The following is a 25,321-nucleotide window of genomic DNA, read 5'->3' on the forward strand; positions in this document are numbered from 1 at the left end:
GTGATCTTGGATAAACAACTCTCCATTGATCTGGGTGAGCTGAGTTCGTCCAAGTGTACAGCCACATCTTTCTGTGTCGTTTTGTTTCCTTTGGTTCTCAGTGTTTTGAATGCTCACACTTAGGGAACACCATTCTGAGTTCTGTTAATGGCCTGCAGTGAGCAGTGACAAGCAGGAATCCAACATTTAGGGCTGCTGAGGCCCTGCCAGGCAGCGGCTTTAATCCGCAGCTCACAAAGCGCTCCATTTGCATCCTAAATAGGTTACACTGCAGCACCCCCTTCTGCCGGCTGAGCCCTGTGACAGGCGGCCGCGCTACGACGCAGTTTTCTCCCTGTTGACAGCCCTTGAAGACCCTGTGGCAGCTTCCTCTGTCCTCCTCAGACCTTCCCTCTCGGCCCTGAGGAGAAGAACCGCAGTGATCACGGAGGCTCACCTGCACTCCACGGGTCAAGCCCCTGCCTTTACTCTGATTAAACATTTTATTACTCATTCATTAAGGGAAAATGGGAAAAAGTCATTAATTGAAACACAGGCAAAGACAGGTATAACAAAAGGAAAGCTGGGAAAGCCTGTGCTACCTGGGAACATTCAGGATGGGGCTCCCTCCTTTGCGACCCCAAATTGTATATAGACATCACTTGAAAACATCCTTGGAAATTGTGGCTTGTGTTTTGTGTGTCCTTTCCTATTTATAGGCCAGCCTGAAGTCGACAAAGGGGGGTTTCTTTTGTTCTAAACTACCTTTGGATGACTCTTTTGGCATTAAGTGTGCCCTGTAACTTTAAGTCCTTTCATGGATGTGGAATCATTTGTGCTTGAAGTGAGCATGCGCCTGGGAAGTAACAGCCTTAGAGGGGCTGTGGGCACCATCTTTTCTACTTTAGGAGCTCTGTGGGGCAGAAGGTCACCTCAGAGGGCGATGTAGAGGGTGACATAGTCTGAAAAGACGTGTGCCGTTGTTATCTTCAACTCTTAGAGCCTGGGGAATGCTGTTTGGTCAATGTTTTAAATCCATTTATTTCACCATGTAAGTATTTTGAGAAGCTGCTATGAGCCAGACTTTCAGGTGTGGAACACTGCCCTCAAGGAGCAAACTGTTTAGGAACATCATTCAAATATGCTAATAAGATATAATTCCAAACCTATAATGTGTTACCTCAGGGAAATACGGGGTCGTTGGAAGTATGTGTAAAAGTGATGTTAGAGAAATCTGTTTGAGGTAGTGATGCACGAATTAATATTTGAAAGGTAAGAGATAAACCAGGCAAGAAATCTTGAGGGGAAGAGGGTAGGAAGAAAGACCAGGTTGTGCAAAGATTTTGAGCCGTTTGGAGCTTAGTACACTGAGGAGCAGGAATCGGGTCAAGTGCTGGCTCACAGAGGGTGGGGATGGAGGGGGAGATGGGCTGGACAGCCAAGCCAGGGTCATCGCAGAGGGCCATCTGGGCAGCAGGTGGTGATTTTCAATTATCCTGAGAGCAAGGTAAATCATAACATGGTTTTTAAGCAAAGGAGAAGAAGGCATGGTGAACTCCTGGTTTTAAAAAGGTGGTCTAAAGATGGTCAATTTGAGTAGGACATTATGCTCCTTTGCCAGGGTTGAGTCTTCTCTAAAACAAGTTCATTTCAAGTTGATTTAAAATCAACAGGAATTCTCTGGTAAAGGTGAGGATGGGAGGAAGAGGGGCTGGTTTTAGAAAATACAGCGGAACTTGATTCATACTGGCCAAACTGTAGGCCCACCTTCCCTAATGAATCTTTGTAGAGTACTTTTGTTTTTGGCCCTTGGTGACCATCCAGGTTGAGTGCCTTTGTTGTGTTTCCTACCATAGTGTCATAAACTTTTCTGTAAACTAGTTATGAATGGGCAGTTGCAGGATAAATGCAGGAGCTCAGGAAGGCACACTTGGTTTGTCTTTCAGAACCTTAGGAATCCTAGATGGGGAAAAGAGAAAGGAGGGCTTATTATAACATGGAGGGGCTTTCCTGTCTTGTAATTTGTGGAAAACATAGTTGATATAGTAGAATGGAGTGAAGAAAAATGGTGGAAAATTGTTTATGGGATTTCTCATTTGAGAAGTAACCCCTAAACATCTTTTTTTCCTCTTCTTTTGTTTTTAATTTTCTTTTTTCATTTCTTCCTTCTCTATTCCTCCCCCTTCCTTTCATTTTTAATTTGTGGCATTTGGGCTGTCCTAAGTATCACATAAACCCAGAGTGGAGTTTACCACTGGGGTTAAGTTCATGCATATTTTGTCAGAGACTGAAGCCTGCTAGACTCCAATGTGTGCCAGTAGTTGAAGACTAAGATTTTTAGAGGTTTGTGGTGGTATTTCTTTAGGAAATAAAGCTGTGAGTCAGTTTTGCATTGTCCTTTGGCCCCAAAGAGAATAAGGGCTGCTTGAACGGGTAGAAACATTGCACAGGACGTAAGACTTACTGATATGCTACTTAGTCATTTTTCATGTAGCTCTCTCTCACATATTTGGATCTGGAATCTCTCAGGGAAACAGCTTTACATGTACATGTTTAGATGAATGAAACTTTGGATGTCAACAATTATTAATGGCCTAAAATACATAAAAAAGGCCTTTTTCATGAGTAGCTCTGTGAATGATTATCAGATAATTTGGGGGGGAAGAAAAGAAAGGAATAAAGATGTTTTGAGGTTATTTCTCAAATGACTTTCCATCCCATGAAACCATTTTCCTTGACTCCGTTCTACTGTATCAAGCAGAGTTTGTAATATAAAGCATGAGTATTGTCAAAGTTAATATTTAATAATGTAGAGGTAACACGTTCACATCAAGAGAGTGATGAGGCTCTTTGGTGTTCAAAATAGACAGGCATCTGGTTTCCGCTACTCAGGAGAACAGAGGACCAAGTACAGTTCTTATCTAGAGAGGTTCACAGACTGGCGGTTAATACTAACTTTGCAAAGGAAGACTGTGTTTGGAACTTGAAGTTTTTTGTATACTCATGCTCTCCTCTATAGTCCCCATGCATGGACACATCCACACGCATGCAAGCTACAGCCCTTTCAGGATTCTAAATGTCAGCATCCAAGCTACGTGGATTTTCTTCGAATTTTGTCTATCCTGGTGTAGACATTCAGAGCATGTGGGCGGTAGCCCAGCAGGAGATTCGCTTGGCCCCTCTTTGGTCACTGCAGTGGGTGTTGTTGAATTGCTAGGCAGAGAATCTTGCCTCCTTCCTTTGGATCTTTAGGAGGATCTAAAACTCTAATAAAGTGGTATCCAGTCCTCAGTCTGCCAGAGGCCTGTTTTCACATGTGACACAGGTCTTTGGGGAATCACTTGAGCTGCCCAGAACACAGCGTCCTCATCTAATAACTATGAACCTGAATCCTTGAATGCATTCAGGGTGAGCACCTTCAACACCTCCTTTAGAGAGGTAAAAACAGGGCTGAGTGACACAATGACAGGAAAATGCCTTTGAAATATAAGAAATGCACATAAGAATTTATTTTCCCAGACATTTGAAGTTAAAAAAGTTCAGGATAAAAACTTTTTAGGATGTTGTTCCTGTAGCACTAATCTGTATTACTAATTCATATTGATCATGTGTTTTCTTGTGTTATCTGTTCCATGTGTGGACAAAGTGAGAATGATGTCTCATCCTGGTGACCAGGGCCAAGTGTCTCCTTGATACATGCTAATGAGAAATTATACCACAACTTCTTTATCCAGTCATCTGTCAGTGGACATTTAGGCTGTTTCCATGTCTTGGCTATTGTAAATAGTGCTGCTGTGAACACTGGGGTGCATGTAGCTTTTTGAATTAAGGTTCCCTCTGGATATATGCCCAGGAGTGGCATTGCTATGGTAACTCTAATTTTAGTTTTTTAAGGAATCTCCGTAGTGTTTTCTGTAGTGGCTGTACCAAATTACATTCCCACCAGAAGTGTAGAGGGTTTCCTTTTCTCCACATCCTCTCCAGCATTTATTGTTTGTGGACTTTTTAATGATGGCTGTTGTGACCTCACTGTGCTTTTGATTTGCATTTCTCTATAATTTGTTGCAGCCAAAAAATAAAATTAAATATGTAATTCCCAACTGATACAGGAAATATTAAACTGATTTTAACTTTACCCTACTGACATGTATATGTGTGAGGAGGTGGAGGTGGGGAGGATGGGGTGTCATTATTTTAGAGGTCTACTGTGATGTCATGTTTTGTGGTTCAGTTCTCAGTCTGTTTTTGGTCTCCTTTTTCTGTGTTGTGCTGTTACCCCAGGTCTTTTGCCCTCCCCTCATGCTGCTCCCTTGAGATTGCTATTGCTTTTTAAAATCTTCTGTGGGGTACCCAAGCTTGTTAAAAAATAATTGTATTTTGAAGCCATTTGGTGCCAATCGAAAGTTGGAAATATTTAAAAAATATATTTGGAAGCTTTTGTGGGGAGAATTTTCTGGATGTGGAGACCTTTTATTGATGTCGGTGATGACTTATAATTGGGCTGTTGAATAGCAAGTTCAGTTTTGCCCAAAGATGGTGTTAGGGTGTTTTGAATGTCTCTAGTACACAGTGAGGGGCTTCCAAAGACTTACATAGGAAGTTGTCTGCTTTTGAAGGCGAAATTGCTCTTTTGGCCTTTTTGGTGTCTCTTCCACTGTATTCTAGAGAACAGATTTATCTCTGGAGCCACCCCTCACCTGCCTTTAATCTGTAATGCTCTGATGGGCCAGTTGCTGCCCCAGGACTAGGAACGGACCATGACCGAGGCTCAGTCGGGCAGAGTGTTCCTTCTTCTGGCCACAGAGGTTCATTCAGGGATGGACATGTAAGCCAAAATAGCTTGTGGTTTCCTAGATTTTGCTTGGAACTTTGAGGAAACAGAGGCTCTTTCTGTTGTCTTTGAAGATGATCAGATGTAGATCTGAAGTCCCTGGGAGGTCACCAACGGAAGAAACTGAAGCTGGCAGGAAGGAGAGGAAAGCTGAGAGACAGGAGACATGATGATAAGTTTGAGCACCTGGCTCCAACCATACACCAAACTGTGTAGCTTTGGACTCCTTAAAGCCCCTCCTCCCCATTCATTTTCCTAAAGAACTTTGAATTGGACTTTATCATTTACAGTCAAGAAGGCAATCTTTTCTTTTCCAACTGTTCAACAAGGGAGAGTCTACAACCTTTTCTGGAAATGTGTGGTCAGTTACCCCAACATAGTCATATCAGTCAAGAATTCTGAAGTACATACGACTGTAATCTTGTTTTCTGACAGTCTCTCTGTAGTGAGAACAACACAGTAACCCTGCCCCTAAACCCCCAAAATCCAAAGACAAAAACTTTCTCTTTGTAAATACATCTTCATATACTTGAATATTGACTTTCAATTGTCCCTTCAACCTTCCCATTAAATATTTTCCTTATTATGCAACTTCAAAATTATTTACTTTTCGATACGTATGGCAAGTGTAAACCCTACCGAGCCATGATTCAATATGACAGTTTGTTGTTCAGCCATCTCCAAAGCCTTAAAGATTTTACTGTGAGTCCGTTGTGGCGTCTGGTACTAAAAGATGCTGATGGATGGACAGTGGGGGACCTGGTGCCTGAGTCACGTGTGAGGTCCTGCTGATTTCTCCTACTAAGACCAGTTTAATAGATGGGGACTGGTAACTACAGTTACTAAGTGACCGGAGAAGATTCCAGTAGCATTGGCTAATTAATGTAAACACAGGTCTTTCTCTGCGAAGTCACTTTTGCTCCACATCAGAGACAATGGAGCCGCTTCTCACTTCTCTTTCTGGGGCCTTCACCTCTGCTCCCTGCTCCAGGATGGAACAGGCTACAGCAAGCAGCCACACTGCCCACATTCCCTTCTCACTGCACCTTCTCCGCACAGGGATTTTGGAATCTGCAAATGGCTTTGCTCCAATTAAGACATAAGAAAATACATAATTTCTAAGTGTCTTGGCTTGGTGATAAAAATATGCTGAGTTGGGAAAACAAGTGTTCAGCTTTTCTACGCATCCCGGCACTGCCGTCAAACAAATCAATTCAGCCTTCAGAGAGGCATCCATTGCCTTGTGATTATGTTTGTGTAAAGTCTTGGGGTCTTTGATCAAAGAATGGCATTTCAGGCCAGGCCCTAATCCTCACTGCCTTAAGGTGTTTAAATGAGTTTAAAAAAAAAAGTTGATAACAGCTGGGACTTAAATTTGCCTTTGCCCAGCTTTTGTTTTGAAAAGGCTTCTATTATCCATGGCTTCCCTTTTCGAAGCAAAGATGGATCGTTGGGTAAACCAAAAAGGGAAAGAGGATATGGGAGGAAATGGGCGGAGACTCTGAATTAATCTTCTGAAGAAGAATGTTTGATCAGCGGGGAGGAGAGGATGGAAACCTCTGATGCTGACAGCAGGCACCTTTCTGACCAGGGTGTGATTGGCACCTTTGAAGCTTCAGTCGGGAGCCAGTGTCCAGTGGGTCGGGGCTTCCTCTGTCTGTGGGTGGTGGTGTTAATAATGTGGCAACTGGAAGGATTAATTGCGACAAGCAGCAGGATTACGAGGAGGGCTCCTTAGCTCTAAAAGGAACAGTTCGAGGAAAGCCTCTGATCTGTCAGCCTTAGAGGAAATTAGTGAGAGCAGACTCTAGCAGACTTAAAAAAAAAAGGCATTTAGGATATTAAAGCGAAATGTGAAGAGGATATTGAAATCAGACGCAAAGGGTAGGAGCGCTGATCTCGGAAGGGAGCGTCCACTTCTTCCTATCGGGAATTTCCTCGCTCGGTCCCGATTTCACACATGCCTTCTCTTTGTGGTCCAGCCGAGTGGACCATTTTACTTGCATTGCAACAGGTTAGAGAAGGGTTACAGGGTCTTCGTGGTGGCGCCCAAGTTCCAGTGCAAAACTTGTTTGCTCTCCACCACCTGGCGGTTTCAGAATCTCCTGAAACTAAGCCTCCCTGTATAATTTTTAAACAAGTCAGAGCATTAGTGACACCTTATCTGCATTAGCTATCTATTGTATATTTTACTTCTTACCCTTCTGGTTCAAGTCGGGATGTTGCCAATAAATCCTGTGTTACCATTAAAGAGGCCATTCATCACGCTTCCTAAAGTGATTAATCAAGATACACCACAGTACCCTTAAAATGAGATCATTTTGATAAATCATGTATGACATGAAAAGACTTTATTCCTTTTAAGTGCAATTTAGACTGTAATTTTTTTCCTCATTTATGATTCATGGGAGAAACATGGATAAAATTCCCTTGCACAGTTACACCTTATCTACAGCAATAACTCAAAACTGCTTTTAGATGAAAATTCAGGGTCTTATTCACCAAAGCTGAATGCCAGCTCATTATTTTCTGGCGTTCAGTAGTCCAAAAATAATGTCCGCACGTTAAGCAGCATTCTCAAAAAGTTGAAATTGGCCAGGCACCAGGCACATCAATTACACTCCATCATCCTTAATAATGAAGAAATATCAGATGTCCTCTTGGAGTTTCTTTGCATCAGTAATGTTCAGCCTTCACCTTCCCAATTTAAGATGATTTGGAAACAAAAATGGGAGTAACAAAAGTAAGGGAATTTCAGCTGCTTTACACGATTCTTTTCTCCTGTTGCGTGAAGCTCCAAGGAGGTATTTTTTTCTCCTCCAATCTTGTTCATTCCCCTCCCCCCCTTCTTGTTTTGCCAGTGAAACTACCATTTTGTTAGGTCTGAGTTGTGTGTAAGCTTCTCTGTGATGTGGGCTTTCCCCTCACAGCTGTCACAGTAATCTGGGAAGCTGTATTCATAACCTCCAATAGAAAAATAATTTGAAAATGTGCCTTCTGGTGAGATCCATCAAGTTTAAGGTCACATTTTTGGTTAAAAGGCAGACACTGATGCTATTCATTAAACTGAAAAATGACTTATTTTCCACTAATATTGAAATAAACTCTGGATGGATGGTAAGTCATGCTGGCATGCACTAACAGAGAAAGCAAAAGAAAACACAGATATATTTAATTTGGACATGTAAAGTCAACAGAGTTTCAGGTCTTTCTTGATGACAGGGAACCAGGAAGATGGGCCGAAACAAATGTGAACAATGAGAAGTTCATTTGCCTCTTTCAGAGGACACAAGCATTTAAAGAAGGATTCAGTGCCTAAGAATTACAGACTCACTGTGGTTTTTCAAACACTGTTACCTATGAATAAGGACATGTAATTTATTTTGCTGCTGGTCTTAGGGATTTATTTTGGGCAGTGGATCAAAACCCTGTATTTGACTCTGTGCTTGAGTAACCCAAGAATGCACGTACCCTATCCAGACAACACCACAAAGCAACAAAACCCAAGTTTATTTGGGATATCATATTCCTGCTGGTGTCTCTGTACCTTCATCAGATAGAAACTGACATTAAAGATTCCTTGTATATTATTCACATTTAAATAAAGTTTCCCATGCTTTTATTTGTTTCCAATATAAAGAGTAAATTAAGAATTTAAGACCATTAATGCTGTACTTGCCTTGGTTAGGTTTCTGTTTCACATTTATGACTTTCTATTTTTGCTAAAAAAAGACCTGTAAATTTAAAAAGTATGCATGTATCTCATTAAAAAACTTTCCTACTTCTAGCAACACTCAGCAAATCTCTAAAGAATGCCGGTTTAGAACATAAATATTTTAAGGCCCCATAAAATTGGCAGTGAATATTTTTTCCCCTTAATACCATGTTCATTTCATTCCAATTTACTTCCGCGGTTATTTTTTCCAAAGCGGCTTTTAATACAAGACACAATTATTTCCTACGGGGTTGGGTAGGTCACCTCATTAAGCCTGCAAAGATCAGGCTCTTGTGATCCCCACCAATATCCTTGCATTTATTCCTAATTAAAACGGCCTTCCTAAATTGTCTAAAGTTGATCTATACAAATAACTAGCTAAGCAAAATGGCCGCAGTTGGAAAGTTAGTGGGGGCAAGGTGACCCGGTCACCAGGCCTGAAGCTGGGCCAGCTGTGGTGTGTCCGCAGTGGTGGCCTGCCACCTGTTGGCTCTGCTGACACATAACAGGGTATTGATGTCCCTCTCGGCGGTGCTGTCACCCTCTCTGACCCCTGTCCCAGTTCATCACCCCCAAGAGAAAAGAAGGGGCCGTTTGAGAATTTCAGGCCTCCTGATGTCCCCCATCATTCATTTTCTTGGCCACATGTTTCTTCTGCTAACACTAAAAATTTATGGCCAAGCACATTCAGGGCAGCACAAGTCCTTTCCTTCTTCTGGATTATTTCAGAGTTTCCTGTCATAAGGAAATCCAAGAAGATGTGTCCTCAGCGGATTGTGTGTGACAGCGTCTGCTTCTATCTCAGGAATCTGAGGCATGATGGATAAACTGTCAGTTTTGAAGGATGATGTTTTCTCCATATTTCCATTATGAACCAGGCTGTCATCTCCTAATAAATTTCTTGCGTTGGTATCAATTTATTTTTACAAGCAGAGGGTCTGATGTATTTGGGAGAGGCACTGACAGCCGAGCTGGCCCAGCTTGACAGAGCTGGCTCCACCTTATTTTGGAAAACGACTTTGGTTCCAAGGACAGAACTTGACCTGCAGCCTTTGAGAATAAAAAACTCTGGGAGAGGAAGAGAGACTCATGAGGCAAGTTCCTTCTTTTAAGCCAAAATAAATCAAGCCTGTAGGACTACCATGACATAATATTATTTCTAAGACAACCTTGCAAACCCAGATGAGAAATGCCATATGTAGTTATTTACTAAAGACAGACCATCCCAGTCATGCAGGGAATCTATGATGAATTCAGGTTGTAACTTGGCTAAAGATCTCACGACTTTTGCTCTCAGAAGGGATCTCAGTCATGCTTTTCTGCTTGACATGTGAGGAGTGGAGTCCTTCCATGTAATAAATAATTTAGTTACAAATGATATGCATGTCACAGTCATAGCTACTATGAAGAGTAAACCATAAAACATTAGCCCTACCTCTCAAGAAGCTTAAATCTAGTTGAAGATGTAAGATGTTATGCAAAATGAAAGTAAGTCATAGTTAATATTTAAGGAGTATTGCTAAGATCTTTGTTTCTTACCTTATTTAATCTTTGCCTTTAATGGGAAGAGAGGTGGTATAGCATTATGATGGTTAAGGTGGAGGCGCCTTGAGGCAAGCTGCCTGGATTTGTGGCCCAGCTCTGCTATGTGCTAGTAACCCAAGAACCTACTTAATTTCTCTAGGCCTCAGTTTTCCTTATCTGTAAAATAGGAAGAGTAGTAATAACTGCCTCATGGAACTGTTGGCAAAGATTGAATGAATTCATACGTGAAAACTGTTTAGCGTAGTCCCAGGCACAGAGGAAGCACAAATAAGTGTTAGTAATTTTTAACTACCATCATCATCATGATTATTATCACCCTTACCATTTTACAGTGGAGGAAAGTATGGCTTTAAGAGTTTAAGCAGATTACCCAAGGTCACACAGCCAGATGGAGCTATGATCTAAATCTCATTGAGGCATCAGAGCATAGGGAAGAGAAAGTAGAGGATATCCAGGTTGTAAGTAAGTCAGGAACAGAATCCTTGAAGCTTAATCAGCGTTTTTCTTACTATCCTTTCCATTTCTAGACTATGGAATAGTCCTTTTCGCCATAGCCCAGCACTATGGGGTTATCAAGTTAGATGTTAGGGTAAAACTCTTGATAAGGATAATATGTAGTGGTGTGCTGGAAATGTTTAACAACCAGCTCTCTGGGGGAAAAAATGTGAATGTGTATGTGTATCTAAGCTTACTGTAATTTTTATGAATTTAAAGGATTAGTAACTGTATAAATAAAAATTAAATATATAATAATCCTCTTTGTTATAAATTCCATTCAACCAGTTGGTCCCAGAGAATATTTTTGATTATTTTGACCAAACTCTCATACTCATGACCAGCCTAATGTTGTCGTGGACAAACGAGTGTAGTTCTGATGTGAATATCGGCTACAGTCTTTTCTCACTGTCAGAACTTCACTGTTTGTCATCAGCATGAACAACTCCTTTACTGAATCAGATGATGCTTTTTGAATCTTAGAAGACTATTTCCCCAAGTTTGTGGTGCTGTTCACAATGGAATGGCTACAGACACAATGTAACTTTTAAATCTAATCTGCATAATTAACATTTTCCCATCACTTTCTCAATTAAAAAAAAAATCGATGAGAGGATTAACCCCTAAATGGTAGCATTTGCCAATTTCTGCTGCAAATAGTACTGTCATGGCTGATGTCAGACTACCAGAGTGCCATCACTGAAGAGCTGGGACGAGATGGGAAGTAGCACATCACCATTTAGCATTTCCACTATGTATGTGTAATAGACACACATCATTTCAAGAGGATAAATCATGGTTAAATTTTGTAAGATAATTGAGAAGTGCTGAGTTTTGGTATAAAATACCTTTACTTTTAATATAGTTTATCCAATCATAAGTGTACGAAATTTAATTTTAAATAACAACTGTATTTAACAACTTATGACAGTCCTGAAAATTTAACCATTGCTCTTTGTGAGCTGCACAGGTTGACCACAGACACCCGTGGTTATGTCATCCCCAAAGAGCTGAAGAGACCTGAAGCACTGATACACCTGTGTTCCATAGGCACTTATTAATAAATTAATGGTTTTATTTATATGTCAGGCCACACACATGTTGCACATTCATATGAATTTTAACATTTCACTACAAATATATTACCTGCTTTAGTATATGTACTAAATCTAGGAAAGTTTTCTTTGCCAGGCACCTTCAAGCATCAAGTTCATTGTGCAATGGTTGGGATTCAGGCTGTAAAATCAAGCTGTGACAGTTGGAACTCTAAATTCCCCATATACTAGCTGGGTGCTCTTGCGCAAGTAATTTAACTTCTCTAAATCTCGGTTGCCTTATCTATAAAATGGTGAATACATAAAATAATGGTATTCCTATCTTAAGGTTGTTGAGACAGTTAAGTGAAACAGTGTGCTTAAAATGCCTGAATATAATTAGTGCTCAAAACATATGTAAAAACACAATCATATATATACCCTCATTCCTCAGAGGTTATAATATATTACATTATGATTGCATCCTGTTTGACCATATGACACAGACTATATCCTCAGCAAGGATTAATAATTAGCAGCAAAATACTAACTTGTACTCCATCGTATTTCTGTGGACAGAGATCATTATTTGTTTCTTTAAAGATAGAATGTTCTGCCTTTAACATTACCCATCCTGTTAGTAAATTCCCTCTCCCTTGAGAATCTTGTCTCAGCGCTCAGAGAAGTAGCTTTGTTAGGGGTGATGACGCATTCACCACCAATATGGGTCTTGGCCCCTGCACTCTTGAAGTCTACAGTCCTGCAGAGGGGACCAGACATGTGCCCAGCTGACAGTGGTGTGAGGCACAGTGGGGTAATGGCCAAGGAAAAGTATCACAAAGACCTGGGGCCTCTCCTGCAGAAAAGGTGTGGCTCTGGGGAGACTACTTGGGGTGTGGAGGTCACGCTGATGTGCTTAATCCCACCCTGGATTTCAGAACCATGCGACTGACCCTTTCTGTGTGTCAGTTTTCTCCTTTTTCAAATGAGAATATCGTAGGACATACTTACACATTGGAAAACCATTAGCACTCAGGATGCATTAAAGAAACATTTGCTTCTCTTTCCCCTCTTCCCCTTTCTTTTCTCTCCCCTTCTCATCTGTCCTTAACTCCTACTATAGCTCTTTCCTTTTCCACCTCTCCTAGCCCTCTAATGGGAGAGATTGAAAAGATACTTGATGGAAAATATGTTGTTTCATATCAGCCCTGGTTGGATTTTAATTTTTAAAAATTTTAATAATTTTTAAATATTTCAAACTGCCAGAAGCAGTGGCACAATTAACGTTAAATAATCAAATCACCCCATACCACCTAGTTCACAAAAATCTTTCAGTTTTTGTTTATTAACTTCTGCCTATTGAGAATTTTATCTTGTTAAAAATTACAGCGTATCTACTATTCTAATATTTACTATGTTCACTTACTATTATGTAATAAAAATCTTTGCGTATTTGTGTTTCACATTCTAATTTTATTTGGTTACTATAAGAAATTGTGATTATTTCCACAAGGCCCAACATTTAGATTGTTTTAATTTTTCTTGTTATAAAAGCGCCTGCTAAAAATATTTTGGGAACTGCTGCTCTTGATGATTAATAAGGTCTTTTTTTTTTTTTTTTTTTTTTTTTTTACAGTTGTTGCATTTTATGATTTGGTGATTTGTGTAAAGGTCCACAAAAATGCCCAATCCATAGCCCTGGTTCTTTGTTTCCATCCCTGGTTCTCATCCTTGCTACCTGCCTGCCTTCTTCCTGTGACTGTTTCAGAACTACCACCCTGGGCCTGATGTCATTTTAGGCACTGGCAGCACCAGACCCCCTTGAGATCAAATAAATGGGAAACTTTGGAGGCTGTTTTGCTTGAACAGGGCTTCCATTTTCCAAAGAGCCTTTGGCACAGCCCTCCTCTGCACCCCACCCATTTTCTAAGTGACTGCTGGTCTGAATTAGCCTTCTCCTCCCTCCATCAACTGAAGGCTCAGCTTTTGCCCAGACTCTGCCCTTTGCCCACTTAGGTCCTATAATCTTGGTCCCTTAGTTGCTGACTCACCCTTCTCCCACCTTGCCTTGTTCTCTCAATTTCCTGGTTTCTAGCTCTGGACAAGCATATGGTTTTTCCTGTTCCCCTACCTGTCTGTCGCTCCCAACGCAGTGCATCTGTGGTGAAGGCTGCCTGTGTGTCTTCACATTGAAAGATGTGGTGCCTCCACCTGTGAGCAGGTCAGAAGCCTCCACCTTCAGGCTGGTTCTTGGGCTTTTAACTTAATCCCTCAGATGTGGCCAAGTCTTGACCCCTGATTGTGGCAACTTGGCTCATGCTTTTGTGTTGAATTACAAGCATGGTCTGTAGTTTTATCTTTGACATTAAAATGTTTTAGTGATTCAAGCATTATGCATTGACTTCTTTCTGTGTATCTAGCAGCATGTTGGTTACAAGGGTTAATAATCTAGTTAATCTTGAAAAGTTAATAGAATTAATCTTGAAAGCTCTCTGTTAGTATGAAGAAGAAACAAGGAAGGATGTAATTACTGGTGCATGTGTTCAGCTGTCATCATAGAGGTCAGGGTCAAAGTTCTGTGATGCTGCAGAATAAGGGCATCATGCTATGAGCCAATGACTCTTCCTAACCAGTATTAATCATGATCATGATTTTGTTTGTTTGTTTGTTTGTTTTTTTGATGAATTGGGAATAAAACCAAAGTCCTCATTTTATTTTTCTTGGTATTCTCAGTGCAGGGCCTGGCATATAGTCGGTAGTTATTAAATACTTGATAACTAAATGAGCAATACTTTTTCTTATGAGAGAAAAGAATGTTTTTAGAAGAGCCAGCTTTATACCACAGTTTCAGGGAATGAATTGTGATGAAAAGCGAAGATTGCTTTTACTTGAAAGAGGCTGACAAATTTCCCAGACCTGGGATCACTTTATGCGGTGTATGATTTAGGGGTGAGTGAGCATGCCAGAGCGCTCCACTTGAGCTGAGTGATGGGGAATGAGTTGTGGAGCTGTGGTCTTAGATGGTATTTTGTGAAAAATAGTGGGAGATTTATGGCCATTAAACAACTTTGTAGCTGCCCCCTTCTTGTTTTGAAGCCTGCCAAACCTCTCCTCCTGTGGTCTGTATCATGTTCCTTCCGGGCATCCATGATGTTCAGAAATACCCACTGGAATGCAGGTTTCCATGGAACGCATCCAGTGGGAGGGGGCTTGACATTTACACATTCATCTGAAGACATTCACTTTGCAAGGCTTTTGTACTGTACTTTCATTGAATGTTTTCCAACAGGGTTGCCAAAGTTCTACCTTCCTCCCTGCATTATAGAAATTGCAGAGCACAGTGTATTAGTGACTATTATCATTATTGATGTGAGTTTAAAAAATTAGCAACTCTCCAATCTTGAGTAGGAGAAGAGTACAGAAACCTTCAGTATGCTTTTCAAATCTTAAGCAGAAGGACTTACCAGGCTGGAAGGGGCATTTCAAGTCTTGGTGTGAATGGGGATATATATTTACTACTATTTTTCAGCTTTTTCCATTCTGTTGTTACAGTCAATAGCTTTAGAAGAATTAGAAATGGGATATTTCATCACAGAAAGCCAACTCACGGTGACCTTAATCCATGTCATGCAAGTACTGGAAAATTATTAGAGGACATTTCCTCTAATGATGGGTTTTAAATCAATGCAGGATTATGGATCAGAGAGGAAGCAGGAGTCTTTATTTTTTTCAATTTTCATGTTGAGTTTTGAGAAATTCCCAACATGTAGAAAAGTTTAAAAAGTAATGAGCACATTTAGCTACCATACAGGATTAGTATTTTCTAACATTTTGACATATTTTTTTCTAAGTCTTGTCATTAAATTAAAAACCTTTACATATGCATTGAAGCTCCCCCTATTCCTATTTGCACCATTCCTATTACCCTGCCCTCTGACAGAGGCACCCATTTTCCTGAATTTAGTGTGTAACTTTTTTAATTTTTAGTTGTTACCATCCACACATGAGATCGAAGAACTACATATTCACATAAATAATATTACACTACATTTATTATTTTGCAAATTGCATTTTTTTCACTCTGTTGAATTTTTAGACCTATTTAAATTGGGAAATATAAATCATCTTGATTGCTCTTAATTGCTAAATATTATTCTGTCATGTGAATGTACAACATTTTATCTATCCATTTTCCTCATTGATAGACATTTGATTTATTTCCAATTTGTTCTGTTGTAAATAATGCTGCAGTAAACAGTTTTATGTCCCACCTTACAGACCTGAGTAAAATTTTCCATAGTGCATATACTTTCAGTGGTGTTGCAGTACCAATTTTCAGTTTTATTAGATACTGCTCAATTACTCTCCAAAGTACTTGAACTACTGTACATTTCCACTGGCAAGGGATGAGAGGTTAAGAGTGTTGCTGGCCTTCAGTCTCTGTAGCACTTGTTATTGTGAGACATAAAAGTTGGCCAGTTCTGATGGATAGAAAAATTGTATCTTATTGTTTTAATTTGCATTGCCCATAGGACCAGTAAATGTGACCATCTTCTCTTTTATTTATTGACCACTCAGGTTTTCTCTTCTTTAAATTGTCAGACATTTCCTTGGTCCATTTTTCTATTATATTTTTGTTTATTTAGGGACATTGGTTTTCTGCAAGCTCATGTTTTATTGTAGATGTTATAAACATCCTCCAACAGGAGTGATTTATAAAGTAAAGTGTAAAATCATAGTTGTTTGCCCTAGGTGGTTAGAAAATTTGGCAAAGACTCAAAGATTTGAGAGTACTTGTAGTTCTGAGGATTCAGATTTACCCCAGTTTCCCTAGTCCCATTTTAGGCATAAAGATATGAAGACTTAATCCAGGTAAAAGAAGACATTATTTAAAATTTTCCACTTATGTTTCTATTATCTCATTCTTAATACACTATGAGTATTTTGCTTTAATTTCAAGGGGAATTTTTTATTCCTGGGCAGGTAGTGTGCAAATTTAAACATTGTCCTGTTCACTTCTTTCATCTTATAATTGTGCTTTTCTGAATCATGCTTCTAAGCATAATTTTCAACATCACTATTGAAAAGATCACATGGACTTCATTTTGCTAAAAGCCAAGTCAAAGAACTGGTAGTTAGACTCTTGGTTTGTAGCAGTTTCCCTAAACATCCAGCCATGAAAGTTTCACCAAAAGGCATAGTTTGCAAAATTGTCGTCTTCCTGGATTCTTTTCCATGACTTGAGTTTATAAATGGACACTGAGCAGAAAAGTAATTAAATGCTAGGCATAGAATGATGACTGCAAAACAGAACTCAAGCCACACAGTTTTTTGCTTTGACTACAATTGGAAATAAAACTGAAATAGCTATTTTACTCTTGGTTACAAAATTCCAATGTTCTGCCCAGTCCTTTTGTTCCAGTAATCTTAGGAAAAGCTGTCATCAGATTATTAACAGCCTGAAAATTGAGATTTTAAAAAAAAGTACCAAGAAATATGACAATATAGCAACCTTAAACTCATCTTGGAATTTTAGGCTTTTTAAACAACAAGGTAGAGCAGAAACATTGGCAGAGAAAGAAGTATGGCCCCTTTTGGAGGAAGTATAGTTGATCTGTGGAAGGACAACCCCCACTTGTCCACCCCATGTATCTTGCCTCAAGCATTGAAGAGATGCTGTATTTAGAACACTAACATTGTATCTCATTTATCATGCAGCAATTACAGGGGACCTTGAATGCCAAGTGGGGAAACACCTGGTGATTCTAGTGTTTGAATTTTAATCTGATTTCCTACTCTTTTACATTGTTGCAGCATCCTAAATGTCTAATGATGTGGTACCGAGCAAGTCTTATCTACTTTTGAAAGCATTTTTTTCTGGGTAACTGAACTTTGATCTTTCTGGACACAGTCCCCTTGGATCAAGCTTTAAACACTGTATATTTCCCTTGCTGCTGGAGTGACGTAATGCTACCTGAAATCGGTCTCTGCCTTAGGGACAGAGCTTCCAATTTTGTGCCATTCAGAACTCTTTCTGTAAGACTCCACTGAAAGCCGCTTAATCAAACATCTCAAATGTCAGAAATGGGGTTTAAAGGGTTTTTCTAGCAAGTAGGTCTAATCTCCGACTTAGTTTTGATTCCTATAATGTAGATAATCTCTTCAGAGAAAAGGGCTGCTCCTACCAGGGCAAATATATCCCATAGAATGTGTTTCCTTTTTCAAGAAAGAAAAATGTAGTGTTAATGAAATTTACTTTTTCATGAAGCTTGGAAAGGTTGTAAGCTTAGGATTTTGATCCTAGCAGATGGTCCTTTTTGGATATTAAAAAGAAAAGTAGCATTTGGCTCAGAAGTCTGATGTGGAGTGGCAGTGATGATGCTGCTTTTTCCACGCAGCCGCACTCTGAATGAGGCAAACTGGCCATCAGCTCTGAGGGACAACTGACTCCACAGCTGTAGTCCCTTGCTCCTGCCTTAGCCCCCATGGGTGTAGACTTAGGGAAAGAGGAATTAGCAGCCTGGGTCACACATCTGGTGGTTAAAAAGCTGTGTGTACAGCAAAACAAGAGGGGAAAAAAAGCATCTTAGATAGATTTCCTGTCATTTTCTTTTAGGCCTTCAAATGGCAAAGTTTTGTTGATAACCACTGTATTTCAAATTTCAGATGGGTTTTTCAGTGCACTTGTTCAGTTTAGCCAGAACCCCAGTTGCATGATTTGCGATGGTTTATGTCCTTCGGTAGGGTCACTTCATGCTGCTGGGTCTTATGTCTTCAGCTTCCTACTGTCCCCATGCCACTGGGCCCCGTAAACCAGCCCTGTTTGTCCCACCCTCCTGGGAGCAAAGCTCAGCCTCTTCAGTGGTTTCCATAAAAATTATGCACAGTGAGCATTTAGTCTGTAGGAATTACAGGAACAAGACCTGTAACAGAAATCTAAGTCAACATTTCCTGCCTTCAACTTCTCTTTTCCTGATCTTCCTCCTCCTCCTCTCAGTTCAGTACAATAAACAAATGTCCCCTTGTCTAAGAGTCCCTCCACCTGTACTGAGTCCCCTCTAAGCTCTGTGTTTTCCCCTACACTTACCAGAATATCATCTCAATGCAGACAACTATTGCTTCCTGAGAAGAGTCTCAGTCCAAAATACTTTCTCCAAACCCAGGTCCCAAGGAGATAAGTTTGGGAAAGGAAAATATTTAGTGTTTTGTGTTGCTTCCTTTGATATATGTGCTTATTTTTCTTTTTAATCATGTAGGCTTCCAGTGACAGTGTTGCTGTCTCTCCAGAATGTTACTACACACCCTTGCCGTCTGCTTCCAGGGAACTCACCAGTCACCGAGGTAAGGACTCTGCTTTTTATTGCTCTCGATGGCTGCCGGGAGGGACACTTGGCTGCGCAGAACTCTGGGCTCATTACTGCTGCCTCGGCACTTTGGAAGGAACATAGTGCTTTTCAAGTCCTTGATGAGAAAACCACACCTGTCAGGCCTAGTGATTTTAACTCATATTAAACAGAATTTAGTGGCAGTCTAAGGGGAAGGCAAATAAATCCATGGTGGAGTATAATTTTGATTTTTTTTTTCTTTGAATAAGGAGATTATCATACTTGAACATTACTAAGTAGATCATTACCTCCAGAAAAAGTGATGGAGAGAAATTGGGAAACTCACCAGTATTTGTAAAAATATCATTGTTTGGGAGTATAATAGTTGAAATCTGTAATTTCCAAATGAATGAACTCTACATTACAGTTAAAAGGAATTCCAATTTGCCTGGCAACATTGGAGAGAATCCTTGTGCCGTTTTCCCTGAATTCTCTGATCCTCGAAACATTAGTTTGTCTTAATCAGTTCTTCCAAAGCCTTGAATTCCGATTGCCATCTCTAGAGTCTCCAAGGAATATAATTCAAACATGGTTTATCCCTAACCTGGATGCCTGAGCAAAGGACTATGTGATCACCTTTGTTAGAATTGGTTAGAACAGGTGGAGGCCATGTGATATAACTTGTTTTACCCCATTTTATTCCGGTTATGACCACAGCCATGTTTTGTAATTGTGAATCTACCTTCGCCGTGTGAGTAAAAATAGGCTTAGGATGAGGGCATTACCTGCTTTGAACAGTGCTTCCCCCAGCTGGAAACTCCCCTTGTCCATACAGGGGACACTGAATGAGGGCCGTCCCAGGTTTGTCATCCAGGCTGCATTGCAGGATGGGTGGGTAGGAGCAAAGTCTGTAGAGATGAGACAGTGGTGGAGCTGGTCCTCTAAGGCTCTGAGCAGATAGCATCCTTATATCCTGCAGGAAATGACCAAGAGAGTAATGCAAGAGTCCAGGTGTCTGTGACTTGGACCCATGTTGTCTGTTTAATGTCGAGGCTCAGGAGAACTTTTCTGTGTTTAAATATGTGTTGGTTCAATTAGGGTTCCATTGTGATTCCATTTAGTAAGTGTCAAATTTGTGAAAATCAGTTTTGCTCAAAGTCAGGTGGAATAAATAGCTGCCAATGTATTATATTTTGAGGGGCATAAACAGATCTCTTTTGCTGAATGTCTTTATGGAGGTTTTGAGTGTATCCCTTTAGAGACTGTTTTTTGAGGGGGGAGGTGGATTCCTCTTGGCAAATAATAATGCTCTATCTAGAAGGAATGACAAATTAACCCTAGCATCATACTCTCATGGATTTATTTAGTGGTCTCTTGTATATGAGTAGGGGTCATTTTGCTGTGTAGCTGGTTGATTGCACTGCATAGGAATTGAGGTCTTGGATCTCTTAAGCCTACTTGTAAGAGTTGATCTGGCCATGAAATTGAGATTTCACTGCAGGAAGTCCTGATCAGATAAATGATAGCCATTGGTAATAGTGCAAAGGTCATCTGTCACTGTAACAATGAAATAAGAAATCTGAACCTTGAAGAAATGGAATATAAGACAGTAAGTTTTGAAGATATTTTAAGTAATACTTGGAATATGGAAAAATGCCTAACATGGTTAGAGTGAAAATAGGCACCCTCATTATTTAAAGGGAGCCAAGAACAGATGTCTCAGTTTCACTAAGCAATTAGTATGCGTTTAATACATTGGTTGCCTGATCAGTACTAAGTACGTGGATGTTGAAAAGAGCAAGTCAGCATCATGAAACGATGACCAGGTCCTTTGGGCTTATGGTCATGAGGAGATCAGTAAAGAGAGAGCCAGAGAAGCTCATGAGGCTGAATTATTATTGGACTACTCCATGTAGGGAAAATATGAGACTGATATATTTCAGCTTGGCATGAATCATACAATGACAAATGAGGGGAGCCTTATTTTTCAGCATCCAGAATGAAACTGCTTAATGCTGTCTTTTTTTTTTTATATCTAAGTTAAAGAAATTATTCTAAATTTCTGATCACATAAATCACCTATTTGAGTGTCATTTGTTAACATCTTCATGGAAACAGCCTACAAACATTTATCCAGAGAGGTACTTCCATATTGTAAAGACAAATTACATCAATTCTTTCCCAAGAGAAATCTTCCATGATGTCTGAAACTTGGTCTCTAAACTCCTAAGTGGACATTCTATTTGCAAATAATTTTTGATTCATCCAGTTCCCAATCTTTTTTCATTCCACACCAATGACTACACAAACCAGTGGACAGTAGTTCATGTGCAAATTGCTATTTTTCCACACATGCCATTTTCCCTTTGCATGTCCTTTTATGTAACTTCCAATGTCGAGTGTGATAGGCCCAAGATTCATGTCCTGAGGACTGTAGATTCAAAGGCAAAGAAGTCTGGGCCCAGAATAAGGATCAGGAGACAGGGGACTCTATTTTTCTGTCTGTAACTTGCAGATAATCCAAACCTCATAGGGATAGTAATGCCCAGCACTTTGGACTCCCTGCATGAATTTTTTGCTGATTTTATCTGTATTGACTTTTCCTCTTTGAGGTACTCATTATATTTGTCTTTCTCCTTAATGCAGTTGCTCATCCTCTGCTTTCTGTGATAGAGGTCAGATATACCAAAGTCTGGGACTCCTCGTAAATGAAAGCTCCCTTAGGGGCAGGGCAGATTCTAACCGTTCATCTCGTTCACATCACTGACTCCTGCTCATTCTTCAGGTATCAGCTCAAATACCACAGCTCCAAAGAAGACCCCTCTGATCCCACCCTGTGCATTCATAGTAGGTCAGTTTTCTCTGTTCAGGGACTGTCTTCCTGGACAGCAGCTCTTGGCAGGGGGAGGGGTGGAGCAGCAGAGGTAATAGTGTCTGTTTACTCACCACTATGTCTGCAGTGCCTGGCACAGAACCTCCTAATTAACCAGAGAGCAATAAATATTTGTTCAGTAAATGATGAGTGATAGAAGCCTAAGGGAAAGTCAAGTGCTTAGATGCCTCTTGTTGGTATCTAAATACTTGATTGCACGTAAATTGGGAGGTAACAGTTGCATCTGAGAAAGAAAACCCATCTGCCTTTGAGGGTGAACTCATACTGAAGGGAGAGGCTGGTCTTGGGGACGTCACACCTCGACTCTGTTGCTTGCAGAAACCTAAGCCATCTTGAATGGGAGCTGTATCTGTTGGTTCATTGCCAGGTGGGATTTAGCCATATTGCATAACTTCCCAGTAGATAATTATTTTAATGTCATAGGTTTCAAACTCTGGCATTTTGATGGCAGGAAAGCAATAGGATGAATTGAAGCAACTAATGGAATTATTTTACTTGAACAGAAGCTCTCAGAGAAGGGGCTGGATTCTCAGTAAGAGGCAGGTTATGGTAAAGATGTGGTTTTAGAATGGTCCTCTTGAAATGTCTCTGAGAATTCTCTAGGTCTGAGCATGTCTTCAGTGTATGAGGGGTAAGGGGGTGCGTCAGTGATGCTAACTGCTACCTAGTGACAGTCTGCATGCTATCCCTCACTGAGTAGCCACATGATGAGGAATGCTGAAATGTTGGAGAAATGTCTCTTGAAATACATTCCATGCATAGGACATAGCCCTGTGTGCCAGGTACTGCCATTCTTTATCTGGTAACTGTTAGAAGTAGAATTCGCGTCTATATAGACCATTGTGTCTTTTGGGAAAACATTTCTATTTGGAGCACAGACCATACTCATCATCCTTGAGACAACTCTATAAAGTGGGGAGGGTAGATATTTCCCATTTAACAGAGGAAGACATCACCAAAAATTGCTAGGGAAAACTGAGTCATTTAGCAACAGAGGCAAGGAAAAAAAAATCTATGCTGTGTCCTTGATTCCCAGGCCACCCCAGATTTTTGTCCCTTACACAGGACATGTGAGGCTAGTGTAGGACTCACTGTGGCATCATGCTGGAGGGAAGAGGAGAGAAAGTACAGGGAGAGGCTCAGCTTGGAAATGTCTGCTACCAGGGGTACATTTCCAAAGCCTGTGCTGAGGCTATGGCAAAGCGCAGCATCCTTGCCTACTTGTGTCAAAAAAAATAGCCTGTGACTTCCCTCCCGCCACCCCTTTAAAAAACTTACAAATCTATACGTTTGGGAGCAGAGAAAGTTTGAGAAACTCAGAGGGGAAAAGCTATGGTATCAGCCCGAATTCAGACAGGGAAAATAGAAGGCATACTCTGTATCCAAACTATGAAGGGCTTTAACAAGGAATGAGAGGCTTACACAATCACCGAAGGACTGACTGTCAGGGAAGGTGCCACCCAGTGTCTTAGCCTTAGCCCTGAGGTTGGTGATTCTCAAGAGCTTGCTGAAGTTCCTGTACATCTCAGGAACACCCAGTAGTCTCCTCCTGACCTTCTCAGTCTGCAGCACCAGTGGGGCAGTGATTCTAAAGAAGTCCTTCGAACATTAGACTACCCACTCACTGCCCTTCCCCTCCTTCTCTCTGGATTTCCAAGTCATGCTCAGTGTCTCTCTGGCCCACACTAACCGTGAACCATATATTGAGACCCATTCAGGGAGGGAGTTCTGGGAAATATAGTTTCTATTTTCTCTTCTGAGCTGCAAAGAAAATCTCAGAAGGGGGTGGCAGTGATGTCCAGTTAAAACAGATTAAGCTAGCAAGACAAGGAAGCAACCTAAATGTCCATTGACAGATGAGTGAATAAAGAAGGGGTGTGTGTGTGTGTGTGTGTGTGTGTGTAATGGAATATTACTCAGCCATAAAAATAGTGAAATAATGCCATTTGCAGCAACATGGATGGACCTAGAAATTATCATATTAAGTGAAGTAAGTCAGACAGAGAAATACAAATGTATGATATCTCTTAGATGTGGAATCTAAAAAAAATGATACAAATTCTATTTACAAACCAAAAATAGACTCATTAAGATAGAAAACATACTGTGGCTACCAAAGAGGAAAGGGCAGGGAAGGGATAAATTAGGAGTGTAGGATTAACAGATACACATTACTATATAAAAATAGATAAACAACAAGGACCTACTGTGTACCACAGGGAAGTATATTCAATTTCTTGTAATAACATATAATAGAAAAGTATCTGAAAAAGTGTATGTGTGTATATATATAAAAAACTGAATTGCTTTGCTGCATACCTGACACTAACATTGTAAATTAACTACACTTCAATAAAAAATAAAATTCAAAAACAAAACAAAAAAAACAGACAAGCTGGCAAATCAAATGTAATCTTACCTTGCCAACCACTGTCACTTTGAGGGTCCTATTCTGATTGTTAGCACACACATTTTGCAAAGTAATTGCAACCCCAGTGAACATCCCTGAATTACTACTTTTTTCCCCTGATGCTTATATGGTCTTGGAGATATACCACAATTAACTTGTCACATTAAGCACTGGACTTTAAATGTATGAAAGAAAGAAAGCAAGAAACCGAGAGGAAATCTGCTATGAAAACTTGTCTGCAGATGATAACTACCCTACCTCTACCCATTGTTGGCAACCTTGCCACTGTTTTTATTGACACAGTTGTTAGCTCATCCTCTTCTCCAACCAGGGGCTTGGTCTATTTGTGTTTGAAATTGATTGCTGGGACTGTCACCGAGTGATTTACATAGCAACTTATCATAATTAGTTATTGTTTGCAGTTTTCTTAATGTGAGTTGCATTTTATGCTTAGCAATTGATTTTTCTGTATTTCTCCATGAAGCAGCTCAATGTGTGTCATCCAGAAAAGGAAAAGACAGAAAGAAAAACTGCAGGTGCTTTTTATCTTTATTTTTTAAACAGTTTTAGCCTGAGATATCATAAAATACATTTTCACAGAGGCCATAAATACAGAGTGTTTCGCTTCAACTCTTTGAATAAGCCAAAGTGAAATGAGTAAGAGGAAAATGAAATGGATATGGGTGAAGATGTTTCAATGTAGGCAAAGATGTTTGGGATGGGGAGGTGTCGGCCAGAAAAGCTGTATGCCAGCTAGCAAGATACTTCTGGGAGGGCTCAAGATGGGGCCGCTTGAAAACCCCAGTTTGTTTTAGGCTTATAGGATTCGGAGGCAGTCTCTCTTTCAGAAAATTTAAAATTCTTTTTCTATTTTTTTATATTTCTACCCTCTTGCTATGTCAGCCCACAGGGAGTGTGAAAGCTTATGGAGCTTTGATCGTTATACACAAAATCTACATGGAAAATAGCAAAGATTCAAGGAAGATAGGTGCATTGATTCGGGTTATCTTACCAGTTCAGCATCCAGGAGTCTTTTTGCGTCTTGTTTGTTGGTTTTCCTTGACCATTTGAAAAGATGGAATAAGCAATCTGAT

General features: G+C 40.2%; 1 protein-coding gene across 1 annotated transcript in view; it reads left to right on the plus strand.

Moving 5' to 3' along the window:
- Positions 1–25,321, plus strand: part of LRMDA (leucine rich melanocyte differentiation associated) — a 1,104,131-nt gene that overhangs the window by 760,396 nt on the left and 318,414 nt on the right. Inside the window, exon 6 of the mRNA XM_074374287.1 lies at positions 18,856–18,940. Coding sequence (XP_074230388.1) covers positions 18,856–18,940 — 85 coding nt within the window. The remainder of the gene's footprint in view (positions 1–18,855; positions 18,941–25,321) is intronic.

This window comes from Camelus bactrianus, chromosome 11 (genome assembly GCF_048773025.1).
Source record: "Camelus bactrianus isolate YW-2024 breed Bactrian camel chromosome 11, ASM4877302v1, whole genome shotgun sequence".
Taxonomy (NCBI): Eukaryota; Metazoa; Chordata; class Mammalia; order Artiodactyla; family Camelidae; genus Camelus; species Camelus bactrianus.